Below are 23,880 nucleotides of genomic sequence, written 5' to 3' on the forward strand. Positions count from 1 at the left end.
GGATGTGCTATTCCAGACATTTCTCTCCTGAGAAAACTGGATGTCAGGGTTGGGGCTGGAGATCAGGTCTTTGAAATGCAACAGCTGTCTTCATCACAATAACCTTGACATAGCAAACGCTTTTCTGGTAATGAACAACAAAATACTTATAAAAGGCTTACGAGAGTGCTTGGCACATTAGTAAGTGACCGATAACATTCGTTATCCTTATTGTAACATGAAGCATGCTTTGAGAAGGCAGGCCATGTGTAATACCTTTGCATCCTATCTCTGCCCCAAATGATGGACCTATGTCAATTTTTGGTGTTTTAGGGGTTAAGCAGTTATCTTTCGAAAAATTCTGCGGGAATCCACGGATCTTCAACAAGCCCATGCTCCTCCAGGCTGAATGGAGGTGTGGTTAGGCAGAACCCTGTTAAAGACTTGGGTTCGAATTCCTACTCTTCTGGGCAAGTGGCTGAGACTATCCTGTTTCAGTTTCCTAACTTGCCATAGGCTTGTTGTGCACACTAAAACGAAACGGCACTTCGAGATCACTTCTCGCCGTGCGTGGGTGTTTATTTGGGGCTGGGGCGGGGCAGCGGGCGGGGGATGAGGGGGCGCGGCCCTGCTCGCCGAGTGTGGCTGCGCGCTAGGCGGCGGCAGCGGGCTCGGCTGCGGGCGCGGCAGACGCGCGGTCCCTCTTGGCGGGGTAGGTGGCCGGGGCGGAGCGCCACGTTCGTGCTCAGGGCCTTTCAGAGCAGCGGAAGCCGAGCCGGAGGAGCGGGATGGCGGCGGTAGCAGGGGAGACGCGCCGGGTGCTGGTGTACGGCGGCCGGGGCGCGCTGGGCTCCCGATGCGTGCAGGCGTTCCGCGCCCGCAACTGGGTAATTCGGCGGGCTGCGGGCGGGCACCGTGGTGACTGGGGCCCAGAGGGGCGTGCCCGTGCAGCGCCGGAGCGCGGTCTGGAAGGAAGCTGGGGGCCCCCGAGCACCCCCAGACATGGGTGATTGCACATGTATGCACACGTCTACACGTCTGTTCTGTCTCCGAGTGCGTGCGTACCCCGGGGCCCGAGGTGTAGGGCCTTTGCTCTCCAAGGAGAAGGGTTCGGGGGCATGCGGCGGCTGCTCCGTCGGCCTCTTCCAGGCCCGGAAAGTCTGGCATGACTCGAGAGAACAGAGACGGAGGAAGAGGTAATGAGAAGGAAGGATCTGGAATCACACTGCTTGCCTGGGGTTACTAGCCCTATGACCATGAACGGATTGCTTAACGTCAGCGAACTTGAGTTTCCCCATCCGTAAAATGGGGATAATAATAGTATTTATCCCTTAGGGGAGTTACGAAGATTAAATGAGATGAATGGCGGCGTTGTGCATAAATTGTAAATTGCTTGACTCGTGGTAAAAGCTATTTAAATGTTAGCTATTATTGATATATATACATATATATTATTGATATATACCTCTGTTCCATTTGCTTCCGTTATATGTGATACTTTGAAGCCCTGCAAATGCCTTTTGTTTTGCAAAGATTACTTCTACTACTTTGCATAATCAGTAGCCGCTCCCCAGAAAGCAGCAAGGAAGAGACGAGGTTGTCGCCGAGCTTGTGGCGGGGTCAGGGACCCTGACCCCAGCAGCCACAGGGCTCCGCGCGCAAGCCCACAGTTTCTTCTTGCTGCAGCTGTTTCTTACTCAGGGACCCCACTCTGGGGAGCTTTCGTGGGTGTTTACTTAGCAGCAGCCTGAGCAAGGGTGCGCAGGGACCAGAGAGAAGGGGTGCCAGGGTTTTCTTCTTACTCACAGTCTGGTATAGGAATATGCTTTGAAGGATTCTAAATACATCACCTTCCCACCACTTACCTGTCTTAGGGTATCTTCCCAGGTCTGCAGCCGTGGATGGTGGTGACAATGGGAACACTTAAGGACTGCCAGCCAAAGGCCAAGCACTGTGCTCCTACATACTCTTAGTTTCCTTTCCTGTAACTTTAATACAGGGCTCCTGTATCCACCTACATTATAGATACAAGGGCTGTGCTTCCTCCCAGTGCGGGCACTTTGGCCCTTTGACTCGGTGAATCTGCGGAGCTGATTTACCTGTGACTCTCCTGTCTTTCTTCCTGGGGGCTCCGGGAGGGCGGGGATAGAACCTTTTCTTTGTCTCAGTATCCCCCATGGCTGTGACACAGAAGTAGTGAGTGTTTTGAAAGGATGCTGTGTTCTTCAAAACTTGTGGTGGACATGCTTATCTCTGGGACCTTCAGACTCCCGGACCTTGGAGCTTTCTGAGTAAGAACCATGTGTCACCTGTGCCAGCAGCTGTAGAATCTTACATTTCATTTACTTCTCACACTAACACCGTTCATTGTTGACAAGCCCCCATTTTACAGGTGAGGAACCTCTGCAGAGTGGGTGAACGAGAAAGCCGCTATAGGGCAGAACCAGGATTCAAAGCCTGATCTGATTTCTGAACCCACAGTCATCCCTTTATGCTCCTGGGACAGTGGTCAGAAAACTCCAGTTCTCCGTGGGTTGAATCCTGCCTGACACCTTTTTTCATAGAGCCCAAGAGCTAGAAATAGTTCCCCATTTTTAAATGGTTGAAAAGAAATCAAAAGAAGAGTAATATTTTGTGACATGTGAACGTTATATGAAATTCATAATTCAGTGCCTGAAGTTTAATTGGCACAGAAGCCACGCTCATTCATTGATTCATTTACTGTTGTCTGTGGCTGCTCTCCAGCTATAATAGCAGAGTTGAGTAGTTGCAACAGAGGTTGTATGGCCAGCAAAGCCTAAAATATTTACTCTCTGGCTCTTTACAGAAAAGGTTTGCAGACCCCTGGTCTAGGGGGTCTCTGCACGATCAGGGTTTGGCTTTCAGAGGTGACAGTGGAGAAGGAAGAGGTGTTTGGGGGCAGAATGGGCTAGCCTGGGGCTCAGTAAGGGGTACACTGGCTGAAGCCAGATGCCCTGCAAAGAGTGCAAGAGGTCGGTTGCTAGATCCTTCTCTAGGGGGTTTTCATGTAAAGCCTCTTACGTGCCTCCACTCCCCGAGTTCCTGGGCATGGATCTTTAACAACTGACTGTCTCTTGACCGAAGCTGTTTTCTCCTTGATCCAGTGGGTCGCCAGCATCGACGTCGTGGAGAATGAAGAGGCCAGTGCCAGCGTCCTGGTTAAAATGACAGACTCGTTTACGGAGCAGGCTGACCAGGTAAGTCTAGGGAAGGCCCTACCGCGCCTGTGGTAGGGGAACGCTGGGGATAGGGTTCCACCGGCTGTGTGCTCTTCCTTTTTTTCAGGTATTATTTCTCTAATTATGAAAGCCATTTGTGCTCATAGAGGGAAATTTGGAAAAAATGAAAAAAACCACAAAGATAAATAGCCCATAATTCATGTCTAGTTAGCTCACTAGTTAGTTCACATTTTGGCCCATTTTCTTGTCTTACAAACTATGCATACTATATGTTACTAGTTTTACAAGTTGAAATAAATTCGTATTTTGTATGTCATGGTCAGCTTTTTTTTAAAAAACTTAACCTTTAACTTAGATACTTATTCAGATCACTTAATAAAACCTGTGTTGACATGTAATTTTTCTTTGTGTGGATTGGCCACAGTTTGTTTAGTTTGCACTTAATTATACATTTAAGTTTTTTGCAAGTTTTTTTTTTACCATTATCAAGAATACTGTGGTGAACTTCTTCGTCTCTATCTCTGATTATTTATTTAGCATACATTCTAAAAAGTGGGCTCCCCCCGTTCAAAGCAAGAATACTAACAAAGCAGGTTGTTTCTAATTATAAAATCATAGGCTTTTGGGCTTCCCTGGTGGCGCAGTGGTTGGGAGTCTGCCTGCCGATGCAGGGGACTCGGGTTCGTGGCCCAGACCGGGAGGATCCCACATGCCGCAGAGCGGCTGGGCCCGTGATCCATGGCTGCTGGGCCTGCGCGTCCGGAGACTGTGCTCCGCGATGGGAGAGGCCACGGCAGTGTGAGGCCTGCGTACCGCAAAAAAAAAAAAAAAAAAAAATTATAGGCTTACTGTAAAATAAGAAGTCAAACAAAACTATACAAATATATAGGTAAATTGTGAAATACCCCTCTTTCTCTCTGTGATAGTGTCACCTCTCCCTGCCCAGAAGGAAGCACTGTTAACAATTTGATGGATATCTTGGTATAAATATCTGAGATGCTCTTAAGCGGTTCTGCCTTTCTGAAAGAGCTGTTCCCACCAGCTGCATGAGGATGTGCTTTATATGGTTCTCATGCCAACCCTCAGCTATTTCTTAAAACAAATTTTTAAAATTTTAAAAGTAGTGCATGTATGATATAGGAAATACAGTAAAGCAAAAAGGAGAAGGAAATCATTTCTGTTCTCACGATGCAGTTAATATTTTGTTATATTTTCTGACAGTCCATTTCTCCAAACATATACATGTATAAATCTAAAAATGTTTTAAAAACCCTGGGACTTCCCTGGCAGTCCAGTAGTTAAGACTCTGCGCTTCCACAGCAGGGGCCTGGGTTCGATCCCTGGTTGGGGAACTAAGATCCTGTATGCTGTACAGTGTGGCACCCCCCCCCCAAAATCCCAAATAAATTATGACTATACTGTAACTGCTCATTTGCTCTTCCTAAAGCATCAGTTTGACATAGTTTAGAATATAGGAACCCAGCTGACTTATTCCAAAATGTAGATTTTTGTTGTCCTTACTTTTTATAATATGCTCTCAATGTTTCCTATATTTAATGATATTATTGTCTTTAATGGACCTAATAGTAAAACTTGACGTGGCTTCGTTGTGTGTTAGATACCATACTAAGTGCCGTATTTGCATTTGCATTAACTCAATCTCTGTAAAACAGTTTCTCATTTTATCTTCCTTTTAGAAATGAGGAGTCTGAGGCATAGAAGTCCCTGGTGTTTGCTCAAGGTCAAAGCTAGTAGGTGGCAGAGCTAGGATTTGAACCTGGGCAGTGGGGGTTTGATGTCTATGCTCTTAACTGTACCTTAAGTTGATTCTCAGCAAAATAGCTTCATGTGAATAAAGTAATGAACACTAAAACCAAATGCTAGGAAGGCATCTGGGCTTGGATAGCAGCAGCTCCTCCAGACGTGGTTCTCTGTAATCAGCGTCTCTCCTGCTCCTTTAATTGCAGGTTTCTGATGTCTGTATCCCTTTTTGAATGTGAAGTTGTCCGCATCTGAGTCTTGACCATACAGTGCATCTTTACGATGAAGATTGGGAAATGCCTTCATTATTATAAGCTTAGCTTTTAAAATCTTTAACCATTCCTGTAGGAGACTCTCTCATCCCCCAGTCACTCAATTAAGAATTTCTGGACAAAAACATGACATCCAGTTTTTGTTTCTAAAGCTCCAGAAGAGGAAGTTCAATCCTAATACACATAAAATTGGCCCCCTGGATTGGAAATTCACGATGACAGTGATAAGATGAAGAAGTGAGAGAAGTACTAAATCTTTAGAAGACTATTGGGCAGAAAGCAGAATTTAAGGGGAAGGAGTTTTAAAATGCTTCGTTTTAATTTTATTATAAAAATAAAAGACAGAGGTTGTAAAAAAACAAATCAAGCAGGTGCATTGTTGGTACGGGCTCCATGCTTCCCTAAAAAGTAGAGAGCACAGGTTGTGTGCCTGTACAGAGGTCAGGGGAAATGATCCAATTTCCTGCAGCTGGGATCTGGGCTCTTGGCAGCAGGGTGTGGCTTAGAAATCAAGGGAGGGGCAGCCGGGGAACCAGGGTAACAGGCAAAAGGTCAACAAAAGCTAAATCAGGATTAGGTGAGATACTTGCCAAGGGATATTCAGAAATCTTCTTAAAATGAAAGCTTTAGGTATAGAATGTACGGAGAGGAAAGATTGATTTCCATTGCTAATGCAGTCTCTTTGGAAGAGTAATTTTTGTTTTTGGCTGGGTTTGCAGGATCTTAGTTCCAGGGATTGAACCTGTGCCCTGCGTAGTGAAAGTGCGGAGTCCTAACCACTGGACCGCCAGGGAAGTCCCTTGAAAAAGTAATTTAAGGCTCGGAAATAGTTAGGGAAAGCAGTCAGAGACTGAAATGTTACTGCTGGGAGAATTACACCATTTACACTTAACACCATTGTGTTAAGTCTTAAGAAGATTGATCTTAACAAAGCTATTGAGAGGCTGTGGTCCTTTCAGCCATTCCAGAAAAAATATGGTATAGTGGTGAGCATAGATGCCTTCCAGAAAAACATGGAAAAGGGTCATGGGTAATGACCAGGATTGTCTGTCTTGTCAGACTTTTGTTTTAATAAATTGTAACAAAAGGACATGTATATGTTTTCAACACTTTAAACATTTTAATCAGACAGAAATAGAGAATTAAAATGAACCCCCATGTACTCATTATTTACCAACATTTTGCTGTTGACTATTTTTTATTGCTTTTTAAAAAAAAATAATTTCTCTTTGGCTATTTTTTTTCTTGGAGTTGCAGTTAATGGGATACTTGTATCCCAAGGAGAGTGGAATTGATTATTTCAGATTATGATTCTGTGATTTGCAAAGAAAGTTGGCAAAGAAGTATACCAGAAGGCTAGCTGTAGGCAGTGAAGCCCTAGGTGATTTTTTTTAAAAACTTTTCCTACTTTATTTATTGTTTTATTCCAGGGATGCATATGTCTCCACCCTTTAGATGTTCAGAAGAAGACTGGGTTGCTTTATAAAAATCACACTGAAATGTAGTCGAGCTTCCCTATCCAAATGTCCATTATAAATTGGTCCTGCATCTTATTTTCAAAGTATTAATTGCCAGGTACTGTGAACTGACTTAAAAAGAAGTGAAAAATAAATAGAGGTGACTGTAAAGATGGCAGCCTGCTGCGGTTTACCTGACTGTTTGTGCATCTTCCCAACCCTTTTATTTCAGGTGACGGCTGAGGTTGGAAAGCTCTTGGGTGCAGAGAAGGTGGACGCGATCCTTTGTGTGGCTGGAGGATGGGCTGGGGGCAATGCCAAGTCCAAGTGTGAGTCCTTTTCTGAGTTAGTCATTTTGCTCTTCTCTTTGTCCAGGTGCGTGGGGATGGGTCTATACTACGTGTCAGGTCAGATGTTTTTCTGTATGTCTCCCAGAAGCTTTACCGTAGCTGTGAGGTAGGGATCAACACCCTGTTTTACAGATAAAGAAAAAACTTCCCATAGAAGGGGGTTAGGGCAGAGGGACCTTGAGATTGACATTTAAAAAAGAGACGAAATGAAATCAGCATTGTTTCTACCCCAGTCTTTCAGGGCTTATTACTGGGAGTTGGGGGATGTGAATGGAATGGAGAGATCATTCTGAAGGTCAAAAGGACTCAAAACTGAGCTTTTGTTAAAGCTGAGTATATTTTCCATTTTTTATTATGAACATTTTCAGATATACAGAAAAGTTGAAAGAACAGTTCAACGCACACCCTTATGTCCTCCGTCTAGATTCAATCCTTGTTAACATTTGCTATACTTGCATTCTCTTGCTTTCCTACATGTGTGTCCTCTGTGTGTGTATTTTGTTATTGTTGATGATCATTTGAAAGTAATTTGACACTTCACTATATTTCAACATGCGCCTCCAAAGACGAAGCTGTTCTCCCACATTATCGTAATACCATTCTCATACCTAAGAAAATTAACAGTGATTCTATAAGATTAATAGTATCAGCTCATGTTCTGATTACCTCAGTTTATTCCATATCTTTCATAGTTGTTTTCTCTAAACTTGTTCCAGTCAGGGCTTATGTACTACATTTTATTGTTGTTTTTAGTCTCTTAATCTAGAATGGTTTTTTTTTTTCCTGTGACAGACTTGGCAGGTCCAGGGCAGTTTTCATATAGACTGTCACCCACACTGAATTTGTCAAACTGTTTCTTTAAGGTATCATTTACCTTGTTCCTCTGTCCCTGGTATTTCCTGTGAACTGGAAGTTAGGTCTAGAGGCTTGCTTAGATTCAGGTTAAATATTTTGAGGTGAGAATGCTTCCTGAGTGGTGTGAACTTCACACTGCGTCACATGGCCTTCTCCATCCAGAGGGATGCCAAATTTCATGCTTGGTTAAAGGTGGCAAGCTGATAGATTTCCATCATAAAGGTTCATTTTTCTGTTTGCAATTATAAGTGACCTATGGGATGGTACTTTGGCATCGTGTATGAATATCCTGTTCCCAAACACCGTGAGAACCCCAGATTCCCAAAACCTAATGGTTATAAGCATCCATTGGTAATCTCTACCTGAGTCAGTCATCCTATTGGGGATTGGAAAATGGTAGTTTTCTAATTCTATCATTCCTTCTACATTTATCAGCCAAAGCCATTTATAAAGGAGTTGATTTTCTGTGAACCACACTTAAATGGGAAATTGGTATTTTATGTGGTGATCAGGTTGGCAAAACACCCTGATGACCTTTTGTGTATTTTGGTAACAAGAAGTGATACATGTGGGTCCGTCCTTTTTTTTTTTTTTTTTTTTGTAGTTCTTTTTAGCAGGGAAATGTAGTACCTTGGTTGTCACCTACTGAAGACCCCTCCTCCTGTATCAGGAGGTCTCTCTTTCTGGGTCATGGGTACAGCTTCACTGGGTTCTGTGTGTCCTGTGAGGGAGGAAGGGGACAACTGTTCAGCTGGTGATGTGACACACCTTACCGCTTATTCCTCTTCACGTCTCTGGAAGGCCAGAGGGTTAAAACAACTGCAAAATGGTTGTTATTTCAGCTTTCTTTTAAAGAGTCTTTAAAGCTGGCATTAAACTTTCAGCCATAAAAAAATGTAGCTCCATCAAAGCCCTCTTTATGTCCAGATGGTAATAGTTCCTGAGATTTTCATCACAGGTAAAACCTGACTTAGATATATAGGTTCTAATTATAGATCTAATGCCCTTTATGAAGTAGGACAATGTTTGAATTAAAGCCAGTCCTGCATATTTGTCAACAGTCCTCATTTATTGGCTGACGTTTACCAGTTTACAGGTGAGGAAGTTGAGACTCAGGTGATCACGTGGCCTGGATTCGAACCCGTGTCTCTGACCGCAAGCCCTGGGCTGTTTGTATTAGAACTCCTTGTAGACACAGAGTGGCTGTGAGGGCTTCCTGGAGTGTCGGGCGCCATGAGTCGAGCTCACCTGTCATTTTCTTCCCTGTGAATGCTCACCTCGTGTGTTTCTTTGCTCAGCTCTCTTTAAAAACTGTGACCTGATGTGGAAGCAGAGCATTTGGACGTCGACCATCTCCAGCCACCTGGCCACCAAGCACCTCAAAGAAGGAGGCCTCCTGACCTTGGCAGGGGCCAAGGCCGCCCTGGATGGGACTCCAGGTGAGCCTCCATTTCCCTGTCTGTGAAATGGGGATGCTAATACTTGCTTGCTGGGGTTGCTGGACACTTCCGTGAGATGAGGACAATTAAAGCCCTTTACCCTCTCAGGTGCTTTACAGTTTGATGGATTTTGCTTCCTTTTAGGCCCAAATTTTTTTAGGGGAAAAAATCCTGATCTTTTCATTTGCATTGTCCTCATGTTCGCGGTGGTGAAGGACCGCTGTAATCTGGCAGCCCCTCATCTTGTTTATTTATCTGTGATGCACCCAGGGAATGAATGGTGTTGCAGTAGCTATCAGCTAGGTAATAGTCACATTGTGTTCACGTGTCCCAAGGATGGTGTGAGCTGTAGAGCGATAGATGCTGAGGTAGATTCTTCACCCTAGCTGTGTGGCCTAGAAAAATCATTTGTTCTCTTTGACGATATTTCTGCTGTAGTTTCCTTAATTGTAATATAGTGACAGTAATATCTACTTTGAAGGTAGTTATAAGGTGTTAGAGGTATTAATATGTACAAAGTGCCCGGCACATGGTAAGTCTTATTATATATAGTCATTTAATCCTGGGGTAGAGGTCATTATTATCTTTTTCATTTTACAGATAAGGAAACTAAAACTTAGAGAGGGTAAGTAATTTGTCTGGGTTATGCAAAAAATAAGTTGCAAACGTACATTGAATTGAAACCCTGATCATTTTTAAATTCTGTGCTTTTTCGTTACATCATGCAGATCCAAGTTCCCTTTGCATTTTGTACTCCCTGTGTTAGCTTGCTAGGGTTGCCATAACAAAGTACCACAGACTGGGTGGCATAAGTATTTTCTCACAGTTCTGGAGGCTAGAAGTTCAAGATCAAGGTGTCAGCAGGGTTGCTTTCTTCTGAGGCCTCTCTCCTTGGCTTGTGGATGGCTGTCTTCTCCCTGTGTCTTTGCATTGTCTTCCCTCTGTGTTTGTCTGTGTCCAAATTGCCTCTTCTTAGAAGTATACCAGTCATATTGGATTAGGACCCACCCTAATGACCTCATTTTAACTTAATTACCTCCCATCTCCAAATACAGTCACATTCTGAGGTATGGGGGTTAGGACTTCAATATCTGAGTTTGGCTGGGGGGCACAGTTCAACCCGTCACTCTCCCTTTGAGATCGGGCTAAGAGAATTTAAGCAGGGGGTCAGGGAGTTAGCACAGGGAGGCAGAAACTGTCTTATCTCGACTACCTACATTGAACTCTTCTTAAAAAAAGGGGGGGGAGCTTTTTTGGGATCTCTTTAGTAAGTGGTGGAAACCTTGAGCACCTTTTTCGATTTTAATGTAACTAACTTAACTGTGAGGCTGTTACAAATTAATAATTTCTTGCCACTCATTTTCTTATCATGTTTCTCAGAGCATGTGATCTTACAAGTCCGTGGCTATTACAATGATTAAAGCTGTGCATATGTTAGATGCTAGTTGGGTTAAGATCTGATTTTTATTAAAGGTGACATAGAGCAGAGGTACTAGAAAGTAAATAGAGAAATGAGTAATAGCTTGACATTGAAAAAAAACCCTAGGACTGAAAGACTAATTTTTCTGAAGGACAAAAGAGTCTTCTACTTGCCTTTGGTTTGTAAATATCATTCTTTGCTTATAGTTTCAGATACTGATTAAGGCTATGGGATCTGGAACTACCTGGGTTGGTTTTGCATTGTGGTTTTGCCATTTAGTTGCTGTGCGATATTTGGCAAGTTACTTAACCTCTCTGAACCTCAGTTTTGTCATCTGTAAAATGAAGGTAAATAGTAATACCTCCTTTATATGGTTAGTTGTGACTTGTAAACATCTTAATGGATGTAAATGGTTTAGAAAAGGTATTAGGTCAGTAGTAAATGTGAACTATTATTATTATTTGCTCCAGGCTTACTTTTGCTCAGTTACTCTTGCTTCAGATGTTAATAAATTTGTTCATCTTTCAGCTCGTTAGTTAGATGTTGTTAAACTTATTTGAGTCATGAAATCTTTTAACTGATTCGGACCCCAGAAAAATATGGGGGAAATCTGTGAAAGCAGGTGATGAGCAGGCTTAAGAGTCCTTCAAACCCAAGAAGAGTTGTTCAAAAATAGAAAGTTTTTCACTTGGAAAGATACTGAGAAAACCCTCACCCTCCTATGTCGAAGGTTGTATTTGTAGACTGTCCACTGGAGCATGAACTGTATGGAAGTGATGATGATCACTTTTGTTTACCATTTAAGGATGTGTTTTATGTTTGGAAATCAGTCCTTAGGGACTACACTGATCATTTTGTAATTGGAAAGACAGTTTTTATCTTCTTAATGATATGCATTTTTTTCCATATCTTGCCAGTGATGCCCTTACCCGCATTGTGTAGAATTCTGTGGAATTAAACCATTAGGGCTGCTGGCTGCTGGCTGCTTGTTTCTTTCTTCATCCGATTCCCTGCTTTCATGCTGTTCGAGTGGAATGAAGAGAGAGTCCTAGGAGTTTGCTGGGGACAGGGGCTGAATGAATGAGATTCATGCACTGGTTTATTTTAATTACTATTAGATCTTCCTGCCATTGTTGGCCTCCTGCCCCTAATTAAACAGAGAAGCCAGGTTTGGTGAAATATTCTTCTTGTACTTCTAAATAACTTTTTGAAACCTTGACCCTCTTTTGCAATTTGAGGTTACTGTGGAAGCGGTTCAGTGATTGGTTTCTTGGCTGGGCTGTGAGCCCCACCTCCCCCTGGACCTCTGATGCCTCCTCAGTTGTTATTCTTTAAACAGCATGCCTGCTGGGGTTTTTAAGGGCACTGCTGACCTTTGGAAGTAGTGGTTTTCTGAAGGTGGAAGGGTGTTGACAGCAATTAACCATTCTTTGTTACTGTGATAACTGCATTTAGTGCACCTACAGCTGAGTGCTGTGGGGAACTTTGGAGAGGAGAGAGACCTCGCTTGCCATGTGTCTGGGGGTTCAGACGGAAACCTGTCCTAATAAGCTATTGTATTCAACATATAGACTGGATAAACAGCAAGGTCCTACTGTGAAGCACAGAGAACCATATTCAACCTCCTGTAATAAACCATAATGGAAGAGAATATTAAAAAAAGAATGTATATAGATGTATAACTGAATTACTTTGCTGCACAGCAGAAATTAACACAACGTTGTAAATCAACTGTACTTCAATAAAAGAAGGCATGCCTTACTTCTGTTAGCAAGCATTTGCTGACTCATGGGAGGAAAGGAAGGCTAATAGGTAGCTTGTATGCCCATATGTCACAATTGCTCAAATGGTATACTTTATTTTTTTATTTTTTGGCTGTGCTGTGTGGCTTGTGGGATCTTAGTTCCTGGACCAGGGATCGAACTTGTGCCCCATGCAGTGGTAGCGTGGAGTCCTAACCCTGGACCACTAAGGAATTTCCCCAGATGGTATACTTTAAACAAGGAGTTGGACTCCAGGCCATAGCACTTCTATTAATCTGATGGGAAACACTTACGGAAGTCCTGCCCTGTCCTGAGCCTAGAATTAAGTACTTTATCCCCATTTTACAGATGGGATAACTGAGGATTAGAAAGGTTTTTGAGAACCCGCCTGGATTTCTTTAGTGGTAAGTGGAAGAGGTGGGCTTTGAACCTGCTCAGCCTGACTCTAAAGCCTGCGCTTCAAATGACTGCTCAGTTTTGCTGACCCATTGGGCACCCAGGGTGGATGTGTGCAGGCTACTCACAAGCAGTTGTCGATACAAGGGTTCAGAACTCTTGCTTGGCTTTTAACCTCTCCATTGGCCTCGGTGCGAGTCTTTGTGTGAGCCTGGGCATATTACTCACCCTGTCCGAGCCTCTGTTTCCTTAGCAATAAAAATAGGATTAACCTCATGGCTTCTGTGATAAATATTAAGTACCAGGCAAATAGAAGGTTATGTCCCTTCCACTTTCTCTCCATGGACGTCCCTGGTTCTCTTTTCCTGTCCTCTTCTGGACCCTGGCGTGGTGTTCTTTGGACATACCAGTGGCGGCCAGTGGTCACTGAAATGCTTTCTCCTTCTTTCCCAGGGATGATTGGCTACGGCATGGCCAAGGGTGCGGTTCACCAGCTTTGCCAGAGCCTGGCCGGGAAGGACAGCGGCATGCCGTCCGGGTCTGCTGCCATCGCCGTGCTCCCGTAAGTGCTGGGGAGTCTCCCCCACCTCTGCCCCACGGCTGAGAGTTCACATGTGTCCTAGAGTCACTCTACACCGGGGGTGCGTGTGTGCCGTCACCTTGGCTTCTGAAATTCACCAGAGGCCCTGAAGGTACCTGTTTAGGTTTTGGATTGTCCTGGGCTTTCCAGAATGGTTGCTTGGCTGATGGGATAGGTCTCTCTTGCCTCCTTCTTGTTTTTTTTCCTTCCCTCTATCTGTCCCTCCCTCCCTCCTTGTTAAAAAATAGTTTACACATTTAATTTTATTATTTGTAGTTCAGTCTTTCAAGTCATTATAAGGTCGGTGTAGAAGAGAGACTGTATTAGGTTTGTGGGATGGGAGAGGGGGAGCCTGGGGAAGAATATGGGAAACTACGGGGAGACGTTTCTGGAGGGATTCCAGGACCAAATGGCTTGTCTCTTAGCTGTGCTCCTATAAAGAGGATGTCTGTCTGCTAGGGGACTGGGCTGTCCACGTATTCATTTGTGGGCTTCTGTGACTTGGTCTCACGGCTATTTTGAATGATTTCCGAGGCCTGAAGGTTCTTGGGAAAGTCATACATATCTGAATTCTGTACTCCCTTGCTGAAAATTGGAAGATTTCATGGAAAACAGCCACAAAATGAAGGATGAGGCTGTCTTTTCCCCATATTTAAAGGAATATTATGATTACACATACAAAAACCTGAGAAATGAGTCTGCCACATTTTAGGGAGTGAATGGAGACATAAACAGCAGAACAGTTTACTTTAGTAAAGACGGTGTTTTAGAAAAAAGGCAAAACATGGCCCTTTCATTTTGTTCCTGTCTGCCCGAAGGGTGAGTTCTGAAGCGCTTGGTTGAGTCAGGCTGGGATGTGATCTCTGTAACTGTGGACGGCTTCCTGGCCTCTCTCTGATTATCTTCGTGTGATCTCTCCACATACTTTCCTGGCCAAGGAGGGCCAGGCAGCTGTTGTTCTGAGGGGGAGGCACATGTGACACGCTTATCTCTGTGCTCGCAGGGTTACCCTGGACACACCGATGAACAGGAAATCAATGCCTGAGGCTGACTTCAGCTCCTGGACACCCTTGGAATTCCTGGTCGAGTGAGTATCACAGTCATCTCAGTGACTCAGCAGCTTCCATTCTCTGCCTCCTGTGGGAGAAAGGACAGGCCCGTGTTATCTTGGCTTATCAGCTTGGGTGGTTCCTGAGGACCTGACCTCCGAGGGCACCTTGCACCTCATTGTCAGTATCACGGGGTGGAGGGGTTGTCGGTGCCGACCTGAATCCTGGCTCCTCTACCCACCAGCTGGCCAATCTGAGCATGTTGTTTAACTGCTCTAGGCCTCAGTTTCTCCGTCTGTATAATGGGGGTCGGTGATCATTGTTAGGAGGGTAAGACGTGGAAGTGTGTGCCAAGGTCTCAGCACTGTGTGTGACCCATGGCAGGGCCGGGTAAGCCTGGAGCCTGTAAACCGTGTTCTGTCTGTTAAAGAGGGGTAGCTGCATGGAATCTGCCGCTGATCTAGATGGAACATCTGGGCCCACATGCCTGAATTAGTGCCACGCCACAAACCGACAGGAAGCATCCTTTGTCCCCGAAATCATATTCAGCCCTTTGTGAGTATGGGTGGCACTACAAGGTCACAGAGAGAGTGAGCTCTTTTGTGTTTGCCTAGCTCTCAGTTTCCCGCTCTCCTCTATTTAAGGGGGTGTTAAGCATGTGTTCACTGAGCACCCATTCGGGCCAGGGACTCTGCTGGGCCCAGGGACGATGAGGAATAAGATGCAGGCCCTGCCTTCGTGGAGTGGGGACGGACTCGCCCAGCAGAGCCGGTGTCTGAGCCGCTTTGACGGCTATTTGCACAGGATATTTCTAAAGCTTGGGCTGAGAAGAAGCTTGCTTCTGGCCTGAGGTTACATCTTATTTAAATGGAATTGGGAGCTATTTGGGACTTCTATGTTTGGAACAAGCACTTACATAGCACTTACATGCCAGGCACTGTTTAAGCACTTCATAACCATGATCTTATTAAATGCTCATAGCAGGTCTGTGAGGGAGGTGCCGTCGTCTTTTATTTAAGGTTTGGGGGCTCGGAGGCATGGGGAGTGTGGGCCTAAGGAACTTGCCCAAGGTCGCACAGCAGAGCCAGGATCTGACCCGGGCAGTGTGGCTGCAAAGCCCTTGGTCTTAACCACTGTCCCGACAGTTACTCCTGTCTTTACCGGGTATCATGCTTAATGCTGGATCTGCAAAAGAAAAAACAATTTGAAGTTGTGGAAGGAACAACTCTTGAGCGGTGTTTGCATTTGAGTTTCTTTTTAAAGGCCACTACTGCCAGCAATGTCTCTTGACAGAGACATTGACCCAGGACCCTGGATGGAACATCTGGGGCCATGTGTGTAATCCAGTGCTGGGCCACAACGGACAGAGGGTGGGCTGGGACAGCCATGCCTTGCCCCAGAAATCATGCTCACCCATTTGTGGTATTTGAAAACTCACGTGACAAGTTGACATAAAGCTGGCTTTGCAACGTCTGTGAGCATGTTACCTTCTTGGCTGTCCATGGTTAGAATGGCGTTCTCTCCCACCCACTCCAGACGGCTGACAAGGAGGAGGGAGAAGTAAGACCATCTATTAACCTGCCTAAGTAACACATACGCCTCTGCACATCCAGCTGTGACTGGTCTCCTTCAGAACTGTCCCCTGGGCCCTGCCCCCAGAGAGGACTCAGGACACATGACAGTACTTTAGGGAGTTGGAGCAGCGCTTGGGATTTTGAGCCTTCACGTGTTCAACCCCCAGAGTGGGAGCTCGAATGACTGGACAGCTGAACATCAGCTGTGGTCCAACAGGTTGCTTATCAGCATTAAAGATCCCGGGAGCTCCTGCGAGTTCTCTGGCGAAGGAAGGGCCAAGGTCCCACCTGGGGTTTGTTGGAGGGGATGGTATACTCAGCACCGAGAGTAAATATTCTAAAAGTGATCAGCTACTTGTTAAACCTTGTGAATTCCTTGTGCCCTTCGTCATTCCTCTCTTCTTAGACGAGGTCTCCCGTCTTCCCCAGGCACGGTTGGTTGGCCCTCCCCACACAGAGTTGGTTATTAAATGCCCCATTCCAACACCGAACGCGTTTTATTGTAATAGTCTGTTCTTTCATCTTTTCCCATTGCTTGGCACAGCTGTGGGCGCTCCATAAATCTTTGTTAAAAAAATAATAAATTTTTTCTCTTTCTTCTTAAATTCTGGGAAGTGATATAAGCTAAGTGTCAAGTATTGTGCCCATGTCTGTCTCTTAGAATGAACTAATTAAAATCTATTTTTAATCACATGAAATCGTACCACCGTGTTATAAAGGATTCCAACAATGCAGAAAAATAGCAAAAGGAAAACCTTGCCAAATCTAGCCACTCAGGAATTAGGAGTAAAGTTCTGAAATCATCAGGGACCTGGGTTTGTGTCCATGAGACCTTACAGGCGTTTTTACAGCTGCTGCTGTGCCCTCACCCCCCACCCGCCCAACCAGTAATGTGACTCTAAGCATGTGTCCAGATTTTTCCTTTTAAAATGTAAAGCTTCTCTTCTTTGTTCTAGAACCTTCCATGACTGGATCACAGAGAAAAACCGACCAAGCTCAGGAAGCCTAATCCAGGTGGTAACCACAAAGGGAAGGACGGAGCTTACCCCAGCGTATTTTTAAGCTACGTTTCATTGCCTGTGAGGTGCCTGTCAGAAAAGTCATTAATCTATTAGCATGGCCACATCCGGCCTTGCATTTTCTGTAATCCTGTTCGTGGTACGAGACAGTGAGTCCTATCTTTCTCTCATCTAATGTGCATTTGTTCTCCTAGGACAGGGTAACAGGTTTATGTGAAATAAAGACATGTGGAGCCCACAGATCGATAGCCCTGTCAGTCTGTGTTAACCACGGAATTTAGGAGGTCTCAGGACGGCTCCCTCCGCTTCAGCGTCATGTTGAATTGATTTTGAGGCTCTGTTTCTGTGTCCCTGCCAGTGGCTGTGTCGACCTGACTAGTTCAGAGATTTGTTGGGTCAGGGACATTTGGACCCTGAGTTATTTTTGAACGTTACGTGTATGTCACAGCTGTAGTTTTTATAGCCTCGAATTAAACTGCCATAGAACTCCTTCTGTAGTGTAAGCAAAATCCCGTGGACTCTCTGTTAAGGTACCTTTGTCCTGTGCATTTGCCAAGTACTCAAGAGAACTACTTGTGATTGTTTGGAGTTTATCTTCTTAATAAATGGACTTCATTTACTGTGTTGTCTTCTTTAATCAAAACGCATCTTATAAACAGTCATAGATGAAGGTACTAGAATCATAGGCTGCTAGTGGTCTTTAGCCTGATGTTCTCGAAAAGGGGGGTGGGTTCAAATCCTGAAGTAAGTGTTCTCAGCACAGTGACAGAGGCACATTTCCTTCTTGTGCGTATCAGAATCTGAAAGCTGGGGGGATGGCCCTGTGCATTTAGAAGCAGTGCCCCACGTGACTGATACCGGCCGTTCTGATTGAGAATTAGTGGTCTTGTGCACCCCATCATTTTACAGATGAGGAAACTGAGACCCAGAGCAATGACTTTCCATCCTTATGGCCAGTAAGTGGCAGAACTAAGCCCAGAACCCAGTGACTAGATGGCTGCTATTCATAAAGGCTTTTACCATGTGTTTTCTTTTTCAATTCTTAAAAAAAAAATTTTTTTATTGAGGTAAAATTCACATAACATAAAATTAACCATTTTAAAATGAAAAAAATTGGTGGCGTTTAGTCTATTCACAATGTTCTGTAAACATGTTCATCACCCCAAAATCCAGCCCCATACCCACTAAGTAGTCACTCCTTATTCCCCCTGTCTCCAGCCCCTGGCAGCCACCAATCTGCTCTCTGTCTGTGAATTTACCTGTTCTGGATATTTCATGTAAATACTATCATGCACTCTCTGGCCTTTTGCGTCTGGCTTCTTTCACTTAGCATGTTTTCAAGGTTCATCTACTTTGGAGCAGCTATTAGCACTTCATCCCTTTTTGTGGCTGAATAATATTCCATTGTTTGTATATACTACACTCCATTCATCCATTCATCTGTTGATAGACGTTTGGGTTGTTTCTGCCTTTTGGCTGCCGTGAATAGTGTTGCCATGCATATTCCTGTACAGGTATTTGAGTACCTCTTTTCAGTTCTTTTGGATATATACCCAGGTGTGGGGTTGCTCAGTCATCTGGTAATTCTGTGTGTAACTATTTGAGGAGTCTTTTTTGATTCTTGACACTGCATTTCAAGGAGATATTATCCAACTTTTATAGGAAAGAAGATGTGAGCTCTGATTGATAGGATTCATTTCTTCAAAGTCACCCAATGCTGTGGTCTGAATGTTTTGTGTCCCCTCCAAAATTCGTACATTCATACCTTGAAATCCTAATGCCCAATGTGATGGTGTTAGGAGGTGGGGCCATTGGGAGGTGAGCCCATATGTATAGGATTAGTGCCCTTTTAAAAGCAGGTCCAGCAAGATCCCTAGCCCTGTAGCCAAGTGAGGACAAAATAAGAAGTCTGTGACCTGGAAGAGGGCTCTCACCCAACCCTGCCGGCACCTTGATCTCAGACTTACACGTTCCAATACTGTGAGAAATCAACTTCTTTTTTTATCAGCCATCCAGTCTTTGGTATTTCGTTATAGCATCTCGAGTGGCCCAAGACCCCCAGCCAGAGAGCAGTACAGCTGGAAGTCACAGCACCTCACATGCCCACTCTTCCATCTCATCCTCCCCAAAATACCTGAGATAGGTGGTTGCCGTTTTCAGATGAAGAAACAGTTCCATAAGTTAAGTGACTTGCTGAGGATACAATTAATTTCAGGAGATGTTTTCATTCCATTTAGAAACCAGACCTTATCATTGATTATTTAGATGTGTTTCTTTTCCTTTCCTTAGGCCTTACAATCTGGTGACATGCCAAGAGAATGCAATGGGATCAGGTATGAGGAAGGTGGGATGTTTTTTCTCTTATGCTTTAGCCAGTCATTCAACAAGTAAGTTTTGAGTGCCAGCTATGTAATAGGCGCTAATGTATGACATCTAGTGAATGGAGTAGGCAAAGCCCTCTGTCTGCCCTCATCAATAGAGTTTCACTGAGGGCAGACACGATAAACAATGAGATATAGCCTGATTATAAGTTAGAGTAGGTGAAAAAGGTGTGAACTGTGAGGAAAGAAGAGCAAGGTAAGGGGGTTAAGGAATGTTGAGGAGGTGAGGTTGCAATTTCAGACAGTGTAGAGTTATGGACTGAATGTTTGTGTCCCCCCTGCAGATCCCTATGTTGAAACCCTAAGCCCCAATGTGGCTGAAGATGGAGCCTCTAAAGAAGTAAGTAAGGTTGATTGAGGTGACAAGGGTGGGGCCCAGATCTCATACAATTAGTGTCCTTATAAGAAGAGACACCAGAGAGTGCTTTCTCTCTGTCTGTCTCAGTGCACACACCAAGGAAAGGCCACGTGAAGATACACGTGAGAAGGTGGCCATCTGCAAGCCAGGAGAGTCCTTATAAGAACAAATCACCTGGCACCTTGGAAGAGATAGCATTTGAGCAAATCTTAAAGGAGGTGCAGAAGTTAGCCCCTTGGATATCTGAAGTATGAGTGTTTTAGACAAAAGCCCCACCGCATGAGTGTGCCAGGTATGGCTGAGGAGCTTAAGGAGAACTTGGGGACTGGAGTGGAGTGAGTAGGGTCAGTAAAGGAGCCGTTGTAGATGAGACCAGAGACGTGATCGTGTGGCGCAGAGGTTCCCAAACTTCTAGGGTCCGTGGTGCCATTAGTGTCTTAGCAATTTTTCATGGTGCCCCTACATCAAAGGAAATACCTAACAGTGGCTTTATAAATAGTTAGATCCTAACAAACTAATAGTCACAGTGGGACAGATATCGCTGTGTTAACCTAGGAGATGGAAACTATCCTGTGGTGACCCTGTGAATTCCCTGGGGTGCCTGGTGCACAGTTTGAAAATGGAAAATGTGAGGTGCTGTGCATTTTAAGGACTTTGGCTTTGACTTTTGGCAGCCGTTGTGGGGATTTTGAGCAAAGGCGTGACATGATATATTTTAAAAGATTGCTCCAGCTGTTATGTTGAAGATAATCCTGAGACTGTTGTGATGATCCAGGCAAGAAATGCTGGTGGCTAGGGTGTTAGCGGTGGAGGTGGTGAGAGGAAAGTGTATTCTGAAGGTAGAGTCAATCAGGATTTCCTGGTGGACTGAATGTGAGGGTGAGAGAGAAGAGTCAGAGATGACTCCCAAGGGTTTTGACGTGAGCAGAAGGAAGGATTGAGTTTTTTTGCCAAATGTGATGGAGAAGGCTGTGGATAGAGCAAGTTTTGCTGGGAATATCAGGAATGTAGTTTTGGACTTACAGGTTTGCTCTTTCCTATCCCGGTGGTGATGTCGAATTGTATTTTGAGTCTGGAGTTCAAGAGAGAGAACTGGGATGGAGATGAAAACTTGGGGTCATGAGCATACAGTTGACATTTATTTATTTATTATTATTATTATTATTATATTTTTTATTGGAGTATAATTGCTTTACAATGGTGTGTTAGTTTCTGCTTTAAAACAAAGTGAATCAGTTATACATATACATATGTTCCCATATCTCTTCCCTCTTGCATCTCCCTCCCTCCCACCCTCCCTATCCCACCCCTCTAGGTGGTCACAAAGCACTGAGCTGATCTCTCTGTGCTATGCGGCTGCTTCCCACTAGCTATCTACCTTACGTTTAGTAGTGTATATTTGTCCATTCCTCTCTCTCGCTTTGTCACAGCTTTAAAGCTAGGAGACTAGCTGAGATCACTAAGGGAGTGTGTCAATGGCATCTAGGAGGTGGAAACCACACCGTGATGAAAGCAGGGCAAGTTTAACATGAAGAATTATTGAATAACAAGAGATTAACTATAGAGGACTAAAGAGAACCCCAAGAATACCTTTTGGCTGGGGGAGAGTACTCAAGGAAAGACACCTTTGGAAGACAGGCCCCTCCCCAAGGCTGGGATCTGAACCTCATTGGAGCCAGGATGGTTGTGGCTCCGTGGATGCCACATGCCACATGGTTGTGGCTTCACTGGGTTCCCTGGGCCAGTGCTGCTCTACAGTCACTGGGGAAGCAGGAAACACGGTGTCAAGGTGCAGGGAGACGGAGGCTAGAAGCACTCCCACTGGGGTGCCTTTGAGACTCCCTGGGGATCCTGCCCATGGGGTGCTGCCGAAACTCAAGGCAAAGCTGTCCCTGGGAATGCTGCTTCATGTCTCCCACACGCACGTGGTATCCATGTGGCAGGAGCAGAAAGGAAACACGCCAGAACCAGGAGGAGAAGCCCCTTCTTCTTGCAGGGTTTCCAACACTCTCTGTTGGCAAAACTTTGCGTGATGTCAAGTGCACAGGAAGGCTCACAGGGTCTACCACCATTACTGCAGAGCAGCCCATGAAGGTGACCTTGGAGCAGTGCGGCAAAACACTGGCTGTTATGGACTGAATGTTTGTGTCCTTCCAAAACTCGTATGTTGAGAGTCTACCCTCCCAATGTGATGATGTTAGGAGGTGGGGCCTTTGGGAGATAGTTAGGATGAGATGAGATCATTGGGTGAAACCCTCATGAATGGGATCAGTGCCCTTGTGAGAGTCACGGGACAGCTGGCTTCCCTCTACTCTGCTCTCTGCCACGGGAGGACACAGTGAGAAGTCAGCATGCTGCAGCTGAGAAGTGGGTCCTAACCAGGACCCCTGATCCAACATGCTGACCCTCTGATCTCAGGCTTCCAGCTTCCAGGACTGTGAGACATACATTTCTGTTTTTTTATAAGCTACCCAATCCATGGTAGTTTGTTATAGCAGCCTGAACTAAGCCACTAGCAAAACATTAAGTGTGTGCAGAGAAGATGACCATGGACTGAGCTCTCTAAGATGGGGAAGAAGAGGAAAAATCAACAAAGGACACTGGAAGGAGCAACCAATAAGGCAGAATGTGCAGTCCTAGGAGTAAAGTGAAGAAAGTGTATCGAGAAAGAAGGAATGAACAGCAATGCCACATGCTGCTGGGAAGTGAAGGAAGATAAAGGCTAGAAACTGACCATTGGACTTAGCCGTGGGCAGTTCATGGGTGGTGCTGACAAGCACTTTCAGTAGATCAGTGGGGGGTCAAAGATTAGAGTGAGCTTAAGAGAGCAGGGGAGAAGAGGAATGGGTGTACAGACGCCTTTAACTCAGTTAAAGGAGTGAACTTTGTTAGAGTCTTCTAAACTTTATCCTGGAACAGAATCTAAAAAAGTCTACCAGGCTTTTGGGTCTGCTTTGTTCTCATAGATTTACTTTATTGCTGAAGCCCTTTCTCGGGGAGCTTATCTGAGGCATGTAATTTGCAGCCTGGTTTATGGCATCTTCTGATTGCCTTCACCTGAGCTCACCTGAAGTGCCCTTGTCCCAGGTGCCCATTTCCTGCCACACTCCAGAGGTCGGCCTCTGCTCCCTCCGCAGATGGGCTCTCACCAGCTCGGAGGTCAGCCTCTGCATTCCTGGTTCGTCTTCCTCATGGATTCTTAAGGGGTCCACATCCAGGGGCAGTTTTTGCAGGGACACATCTTTTCCTCTCTTGAGGTCCTTGCCACAGGAGGCTGAGGGATTTATCCGACTGGAGAGACTGGGCATAAAGAGTGACTGGCTGGCCATATGGACCAGGGGCCAGACCACCACATGGACTGTGGCAGTGTAGGTCTCCCACTCCCCTGCCCTCTCTCTCCCCTTTTTGTCTCCTTTTGCCTGTTCCCAAAGGTTAGGAACTTAGAGGAGAAGAGGGATGAAGGTTAGATTCCCCTGAACTCCTAAAGCATTATTTTCCATTTTGCATCGCCCCATCCTCAGTGTTGAGTAAATGTTGAATGAGTGGATGAAAGGCAGGCTTGGAGAAGTTAACTAATCAGTGTGCTCCTAGTACGTGATGCAAGTAAGTGATGGAGCCAGGTGTCCACAGGTCTCCACCCCTTGTTGCTTGTATGATACCCTGGCTAGAGACATAAGACTGTCATTTCCCTTCCCACAGTTAGTTTTCAAACCATCTTATTTCTTCCATCTGCTATTTTGTCCACCTCTCATCTCCCTTGTTGCCTCTCCCAGGCTGGGGGACTCATGTGCACCTTGTTTGCATACCTGGCTCTGCCACATGGTAGTGGCAGGACCACGAGCCATGGGCCAGAACTGGTCTCTTTTCTCAGCCCCGTTCCTTGCCCTTCTCTGTCCTGCTCTGTATTGCAGGGACCTGCCTTTCCGAGGCTCCCTTGTGGAAGACTGAAGGGGGGCAGAGGGGAGAAACCACAGTGTCTCCATGTCCCCTCCTGCCTCTGGTGGCATCTCTGGGGGCAGTGGCATCT

General features: G+C 45.1%; 1 protein-coding gene and 1 long non-coding RNA gene across 2 annotated transcripts in view; both read left to right on the forward strand.

Moving 5' to 3' along the window:
• The first annotated feature begins 670 nt into the window (after positions 1 to 670).
• Positions 671 to 17,733, forward strand: QDPR (quinoid dihydropteridine reductase). The gene is made up of 7 exons (XM_060148457.1): positions 671 to 866; positions 3,105 to 3,197; positions 6,902 to 6,998; positions 9,173 to 9,313; positions 13,346 to 13,454; positions 14,476 to 14,559; positions 17,052 to 17,733. Exons 1-7 carry the CDS (start codon positions 768 to 770, stop codon positions 17,155 to 17,157), a joined length of 729 nt encoding a protein of 242 aa, XP_060004440.1. The 5' UTR covers positions 671 to 767; the 3' UTR covers positions 17,158 to 17,733.
• Positions 17,734 to 19,100: 1,367 nt separating this feature from the next.
• The window catches only part of LOC132519416 (uncharacterized), a 161,689-nt gene continuing 156,909 nt past the window's right edge, over positions 19,101 to 23,880 (forward strand). The window contains exons 1-2 of the long non-coding RNA XR_009540159.1: positions 19,101 to 19,447; positions 19,780 to 19,835. This is a non-coding gene — a long non-coding RNA (uncharacterized LOC132519416). The remainder of the gene's footprint in view (positions 19,448 to 19,779; positions 19,836 to 23,880) is intronic.

Source organism: Lagenorhynchus albirostris, chromosome 4, assembly GCF_949774975.1.
Source record: "Lagenorhynchus albirostris chromosome 4, mLagAlb1.1, whole genome shotgun sequence".
In the NCBI taxonomy this organism is placed as follows: domain Eukaryota; kingdom Metazoa; phylum Chordata; class Mammalia; order Artiodactyla; family Delphinidae; genus Lagenorhynchus; species Lagenorhynchus albirostris.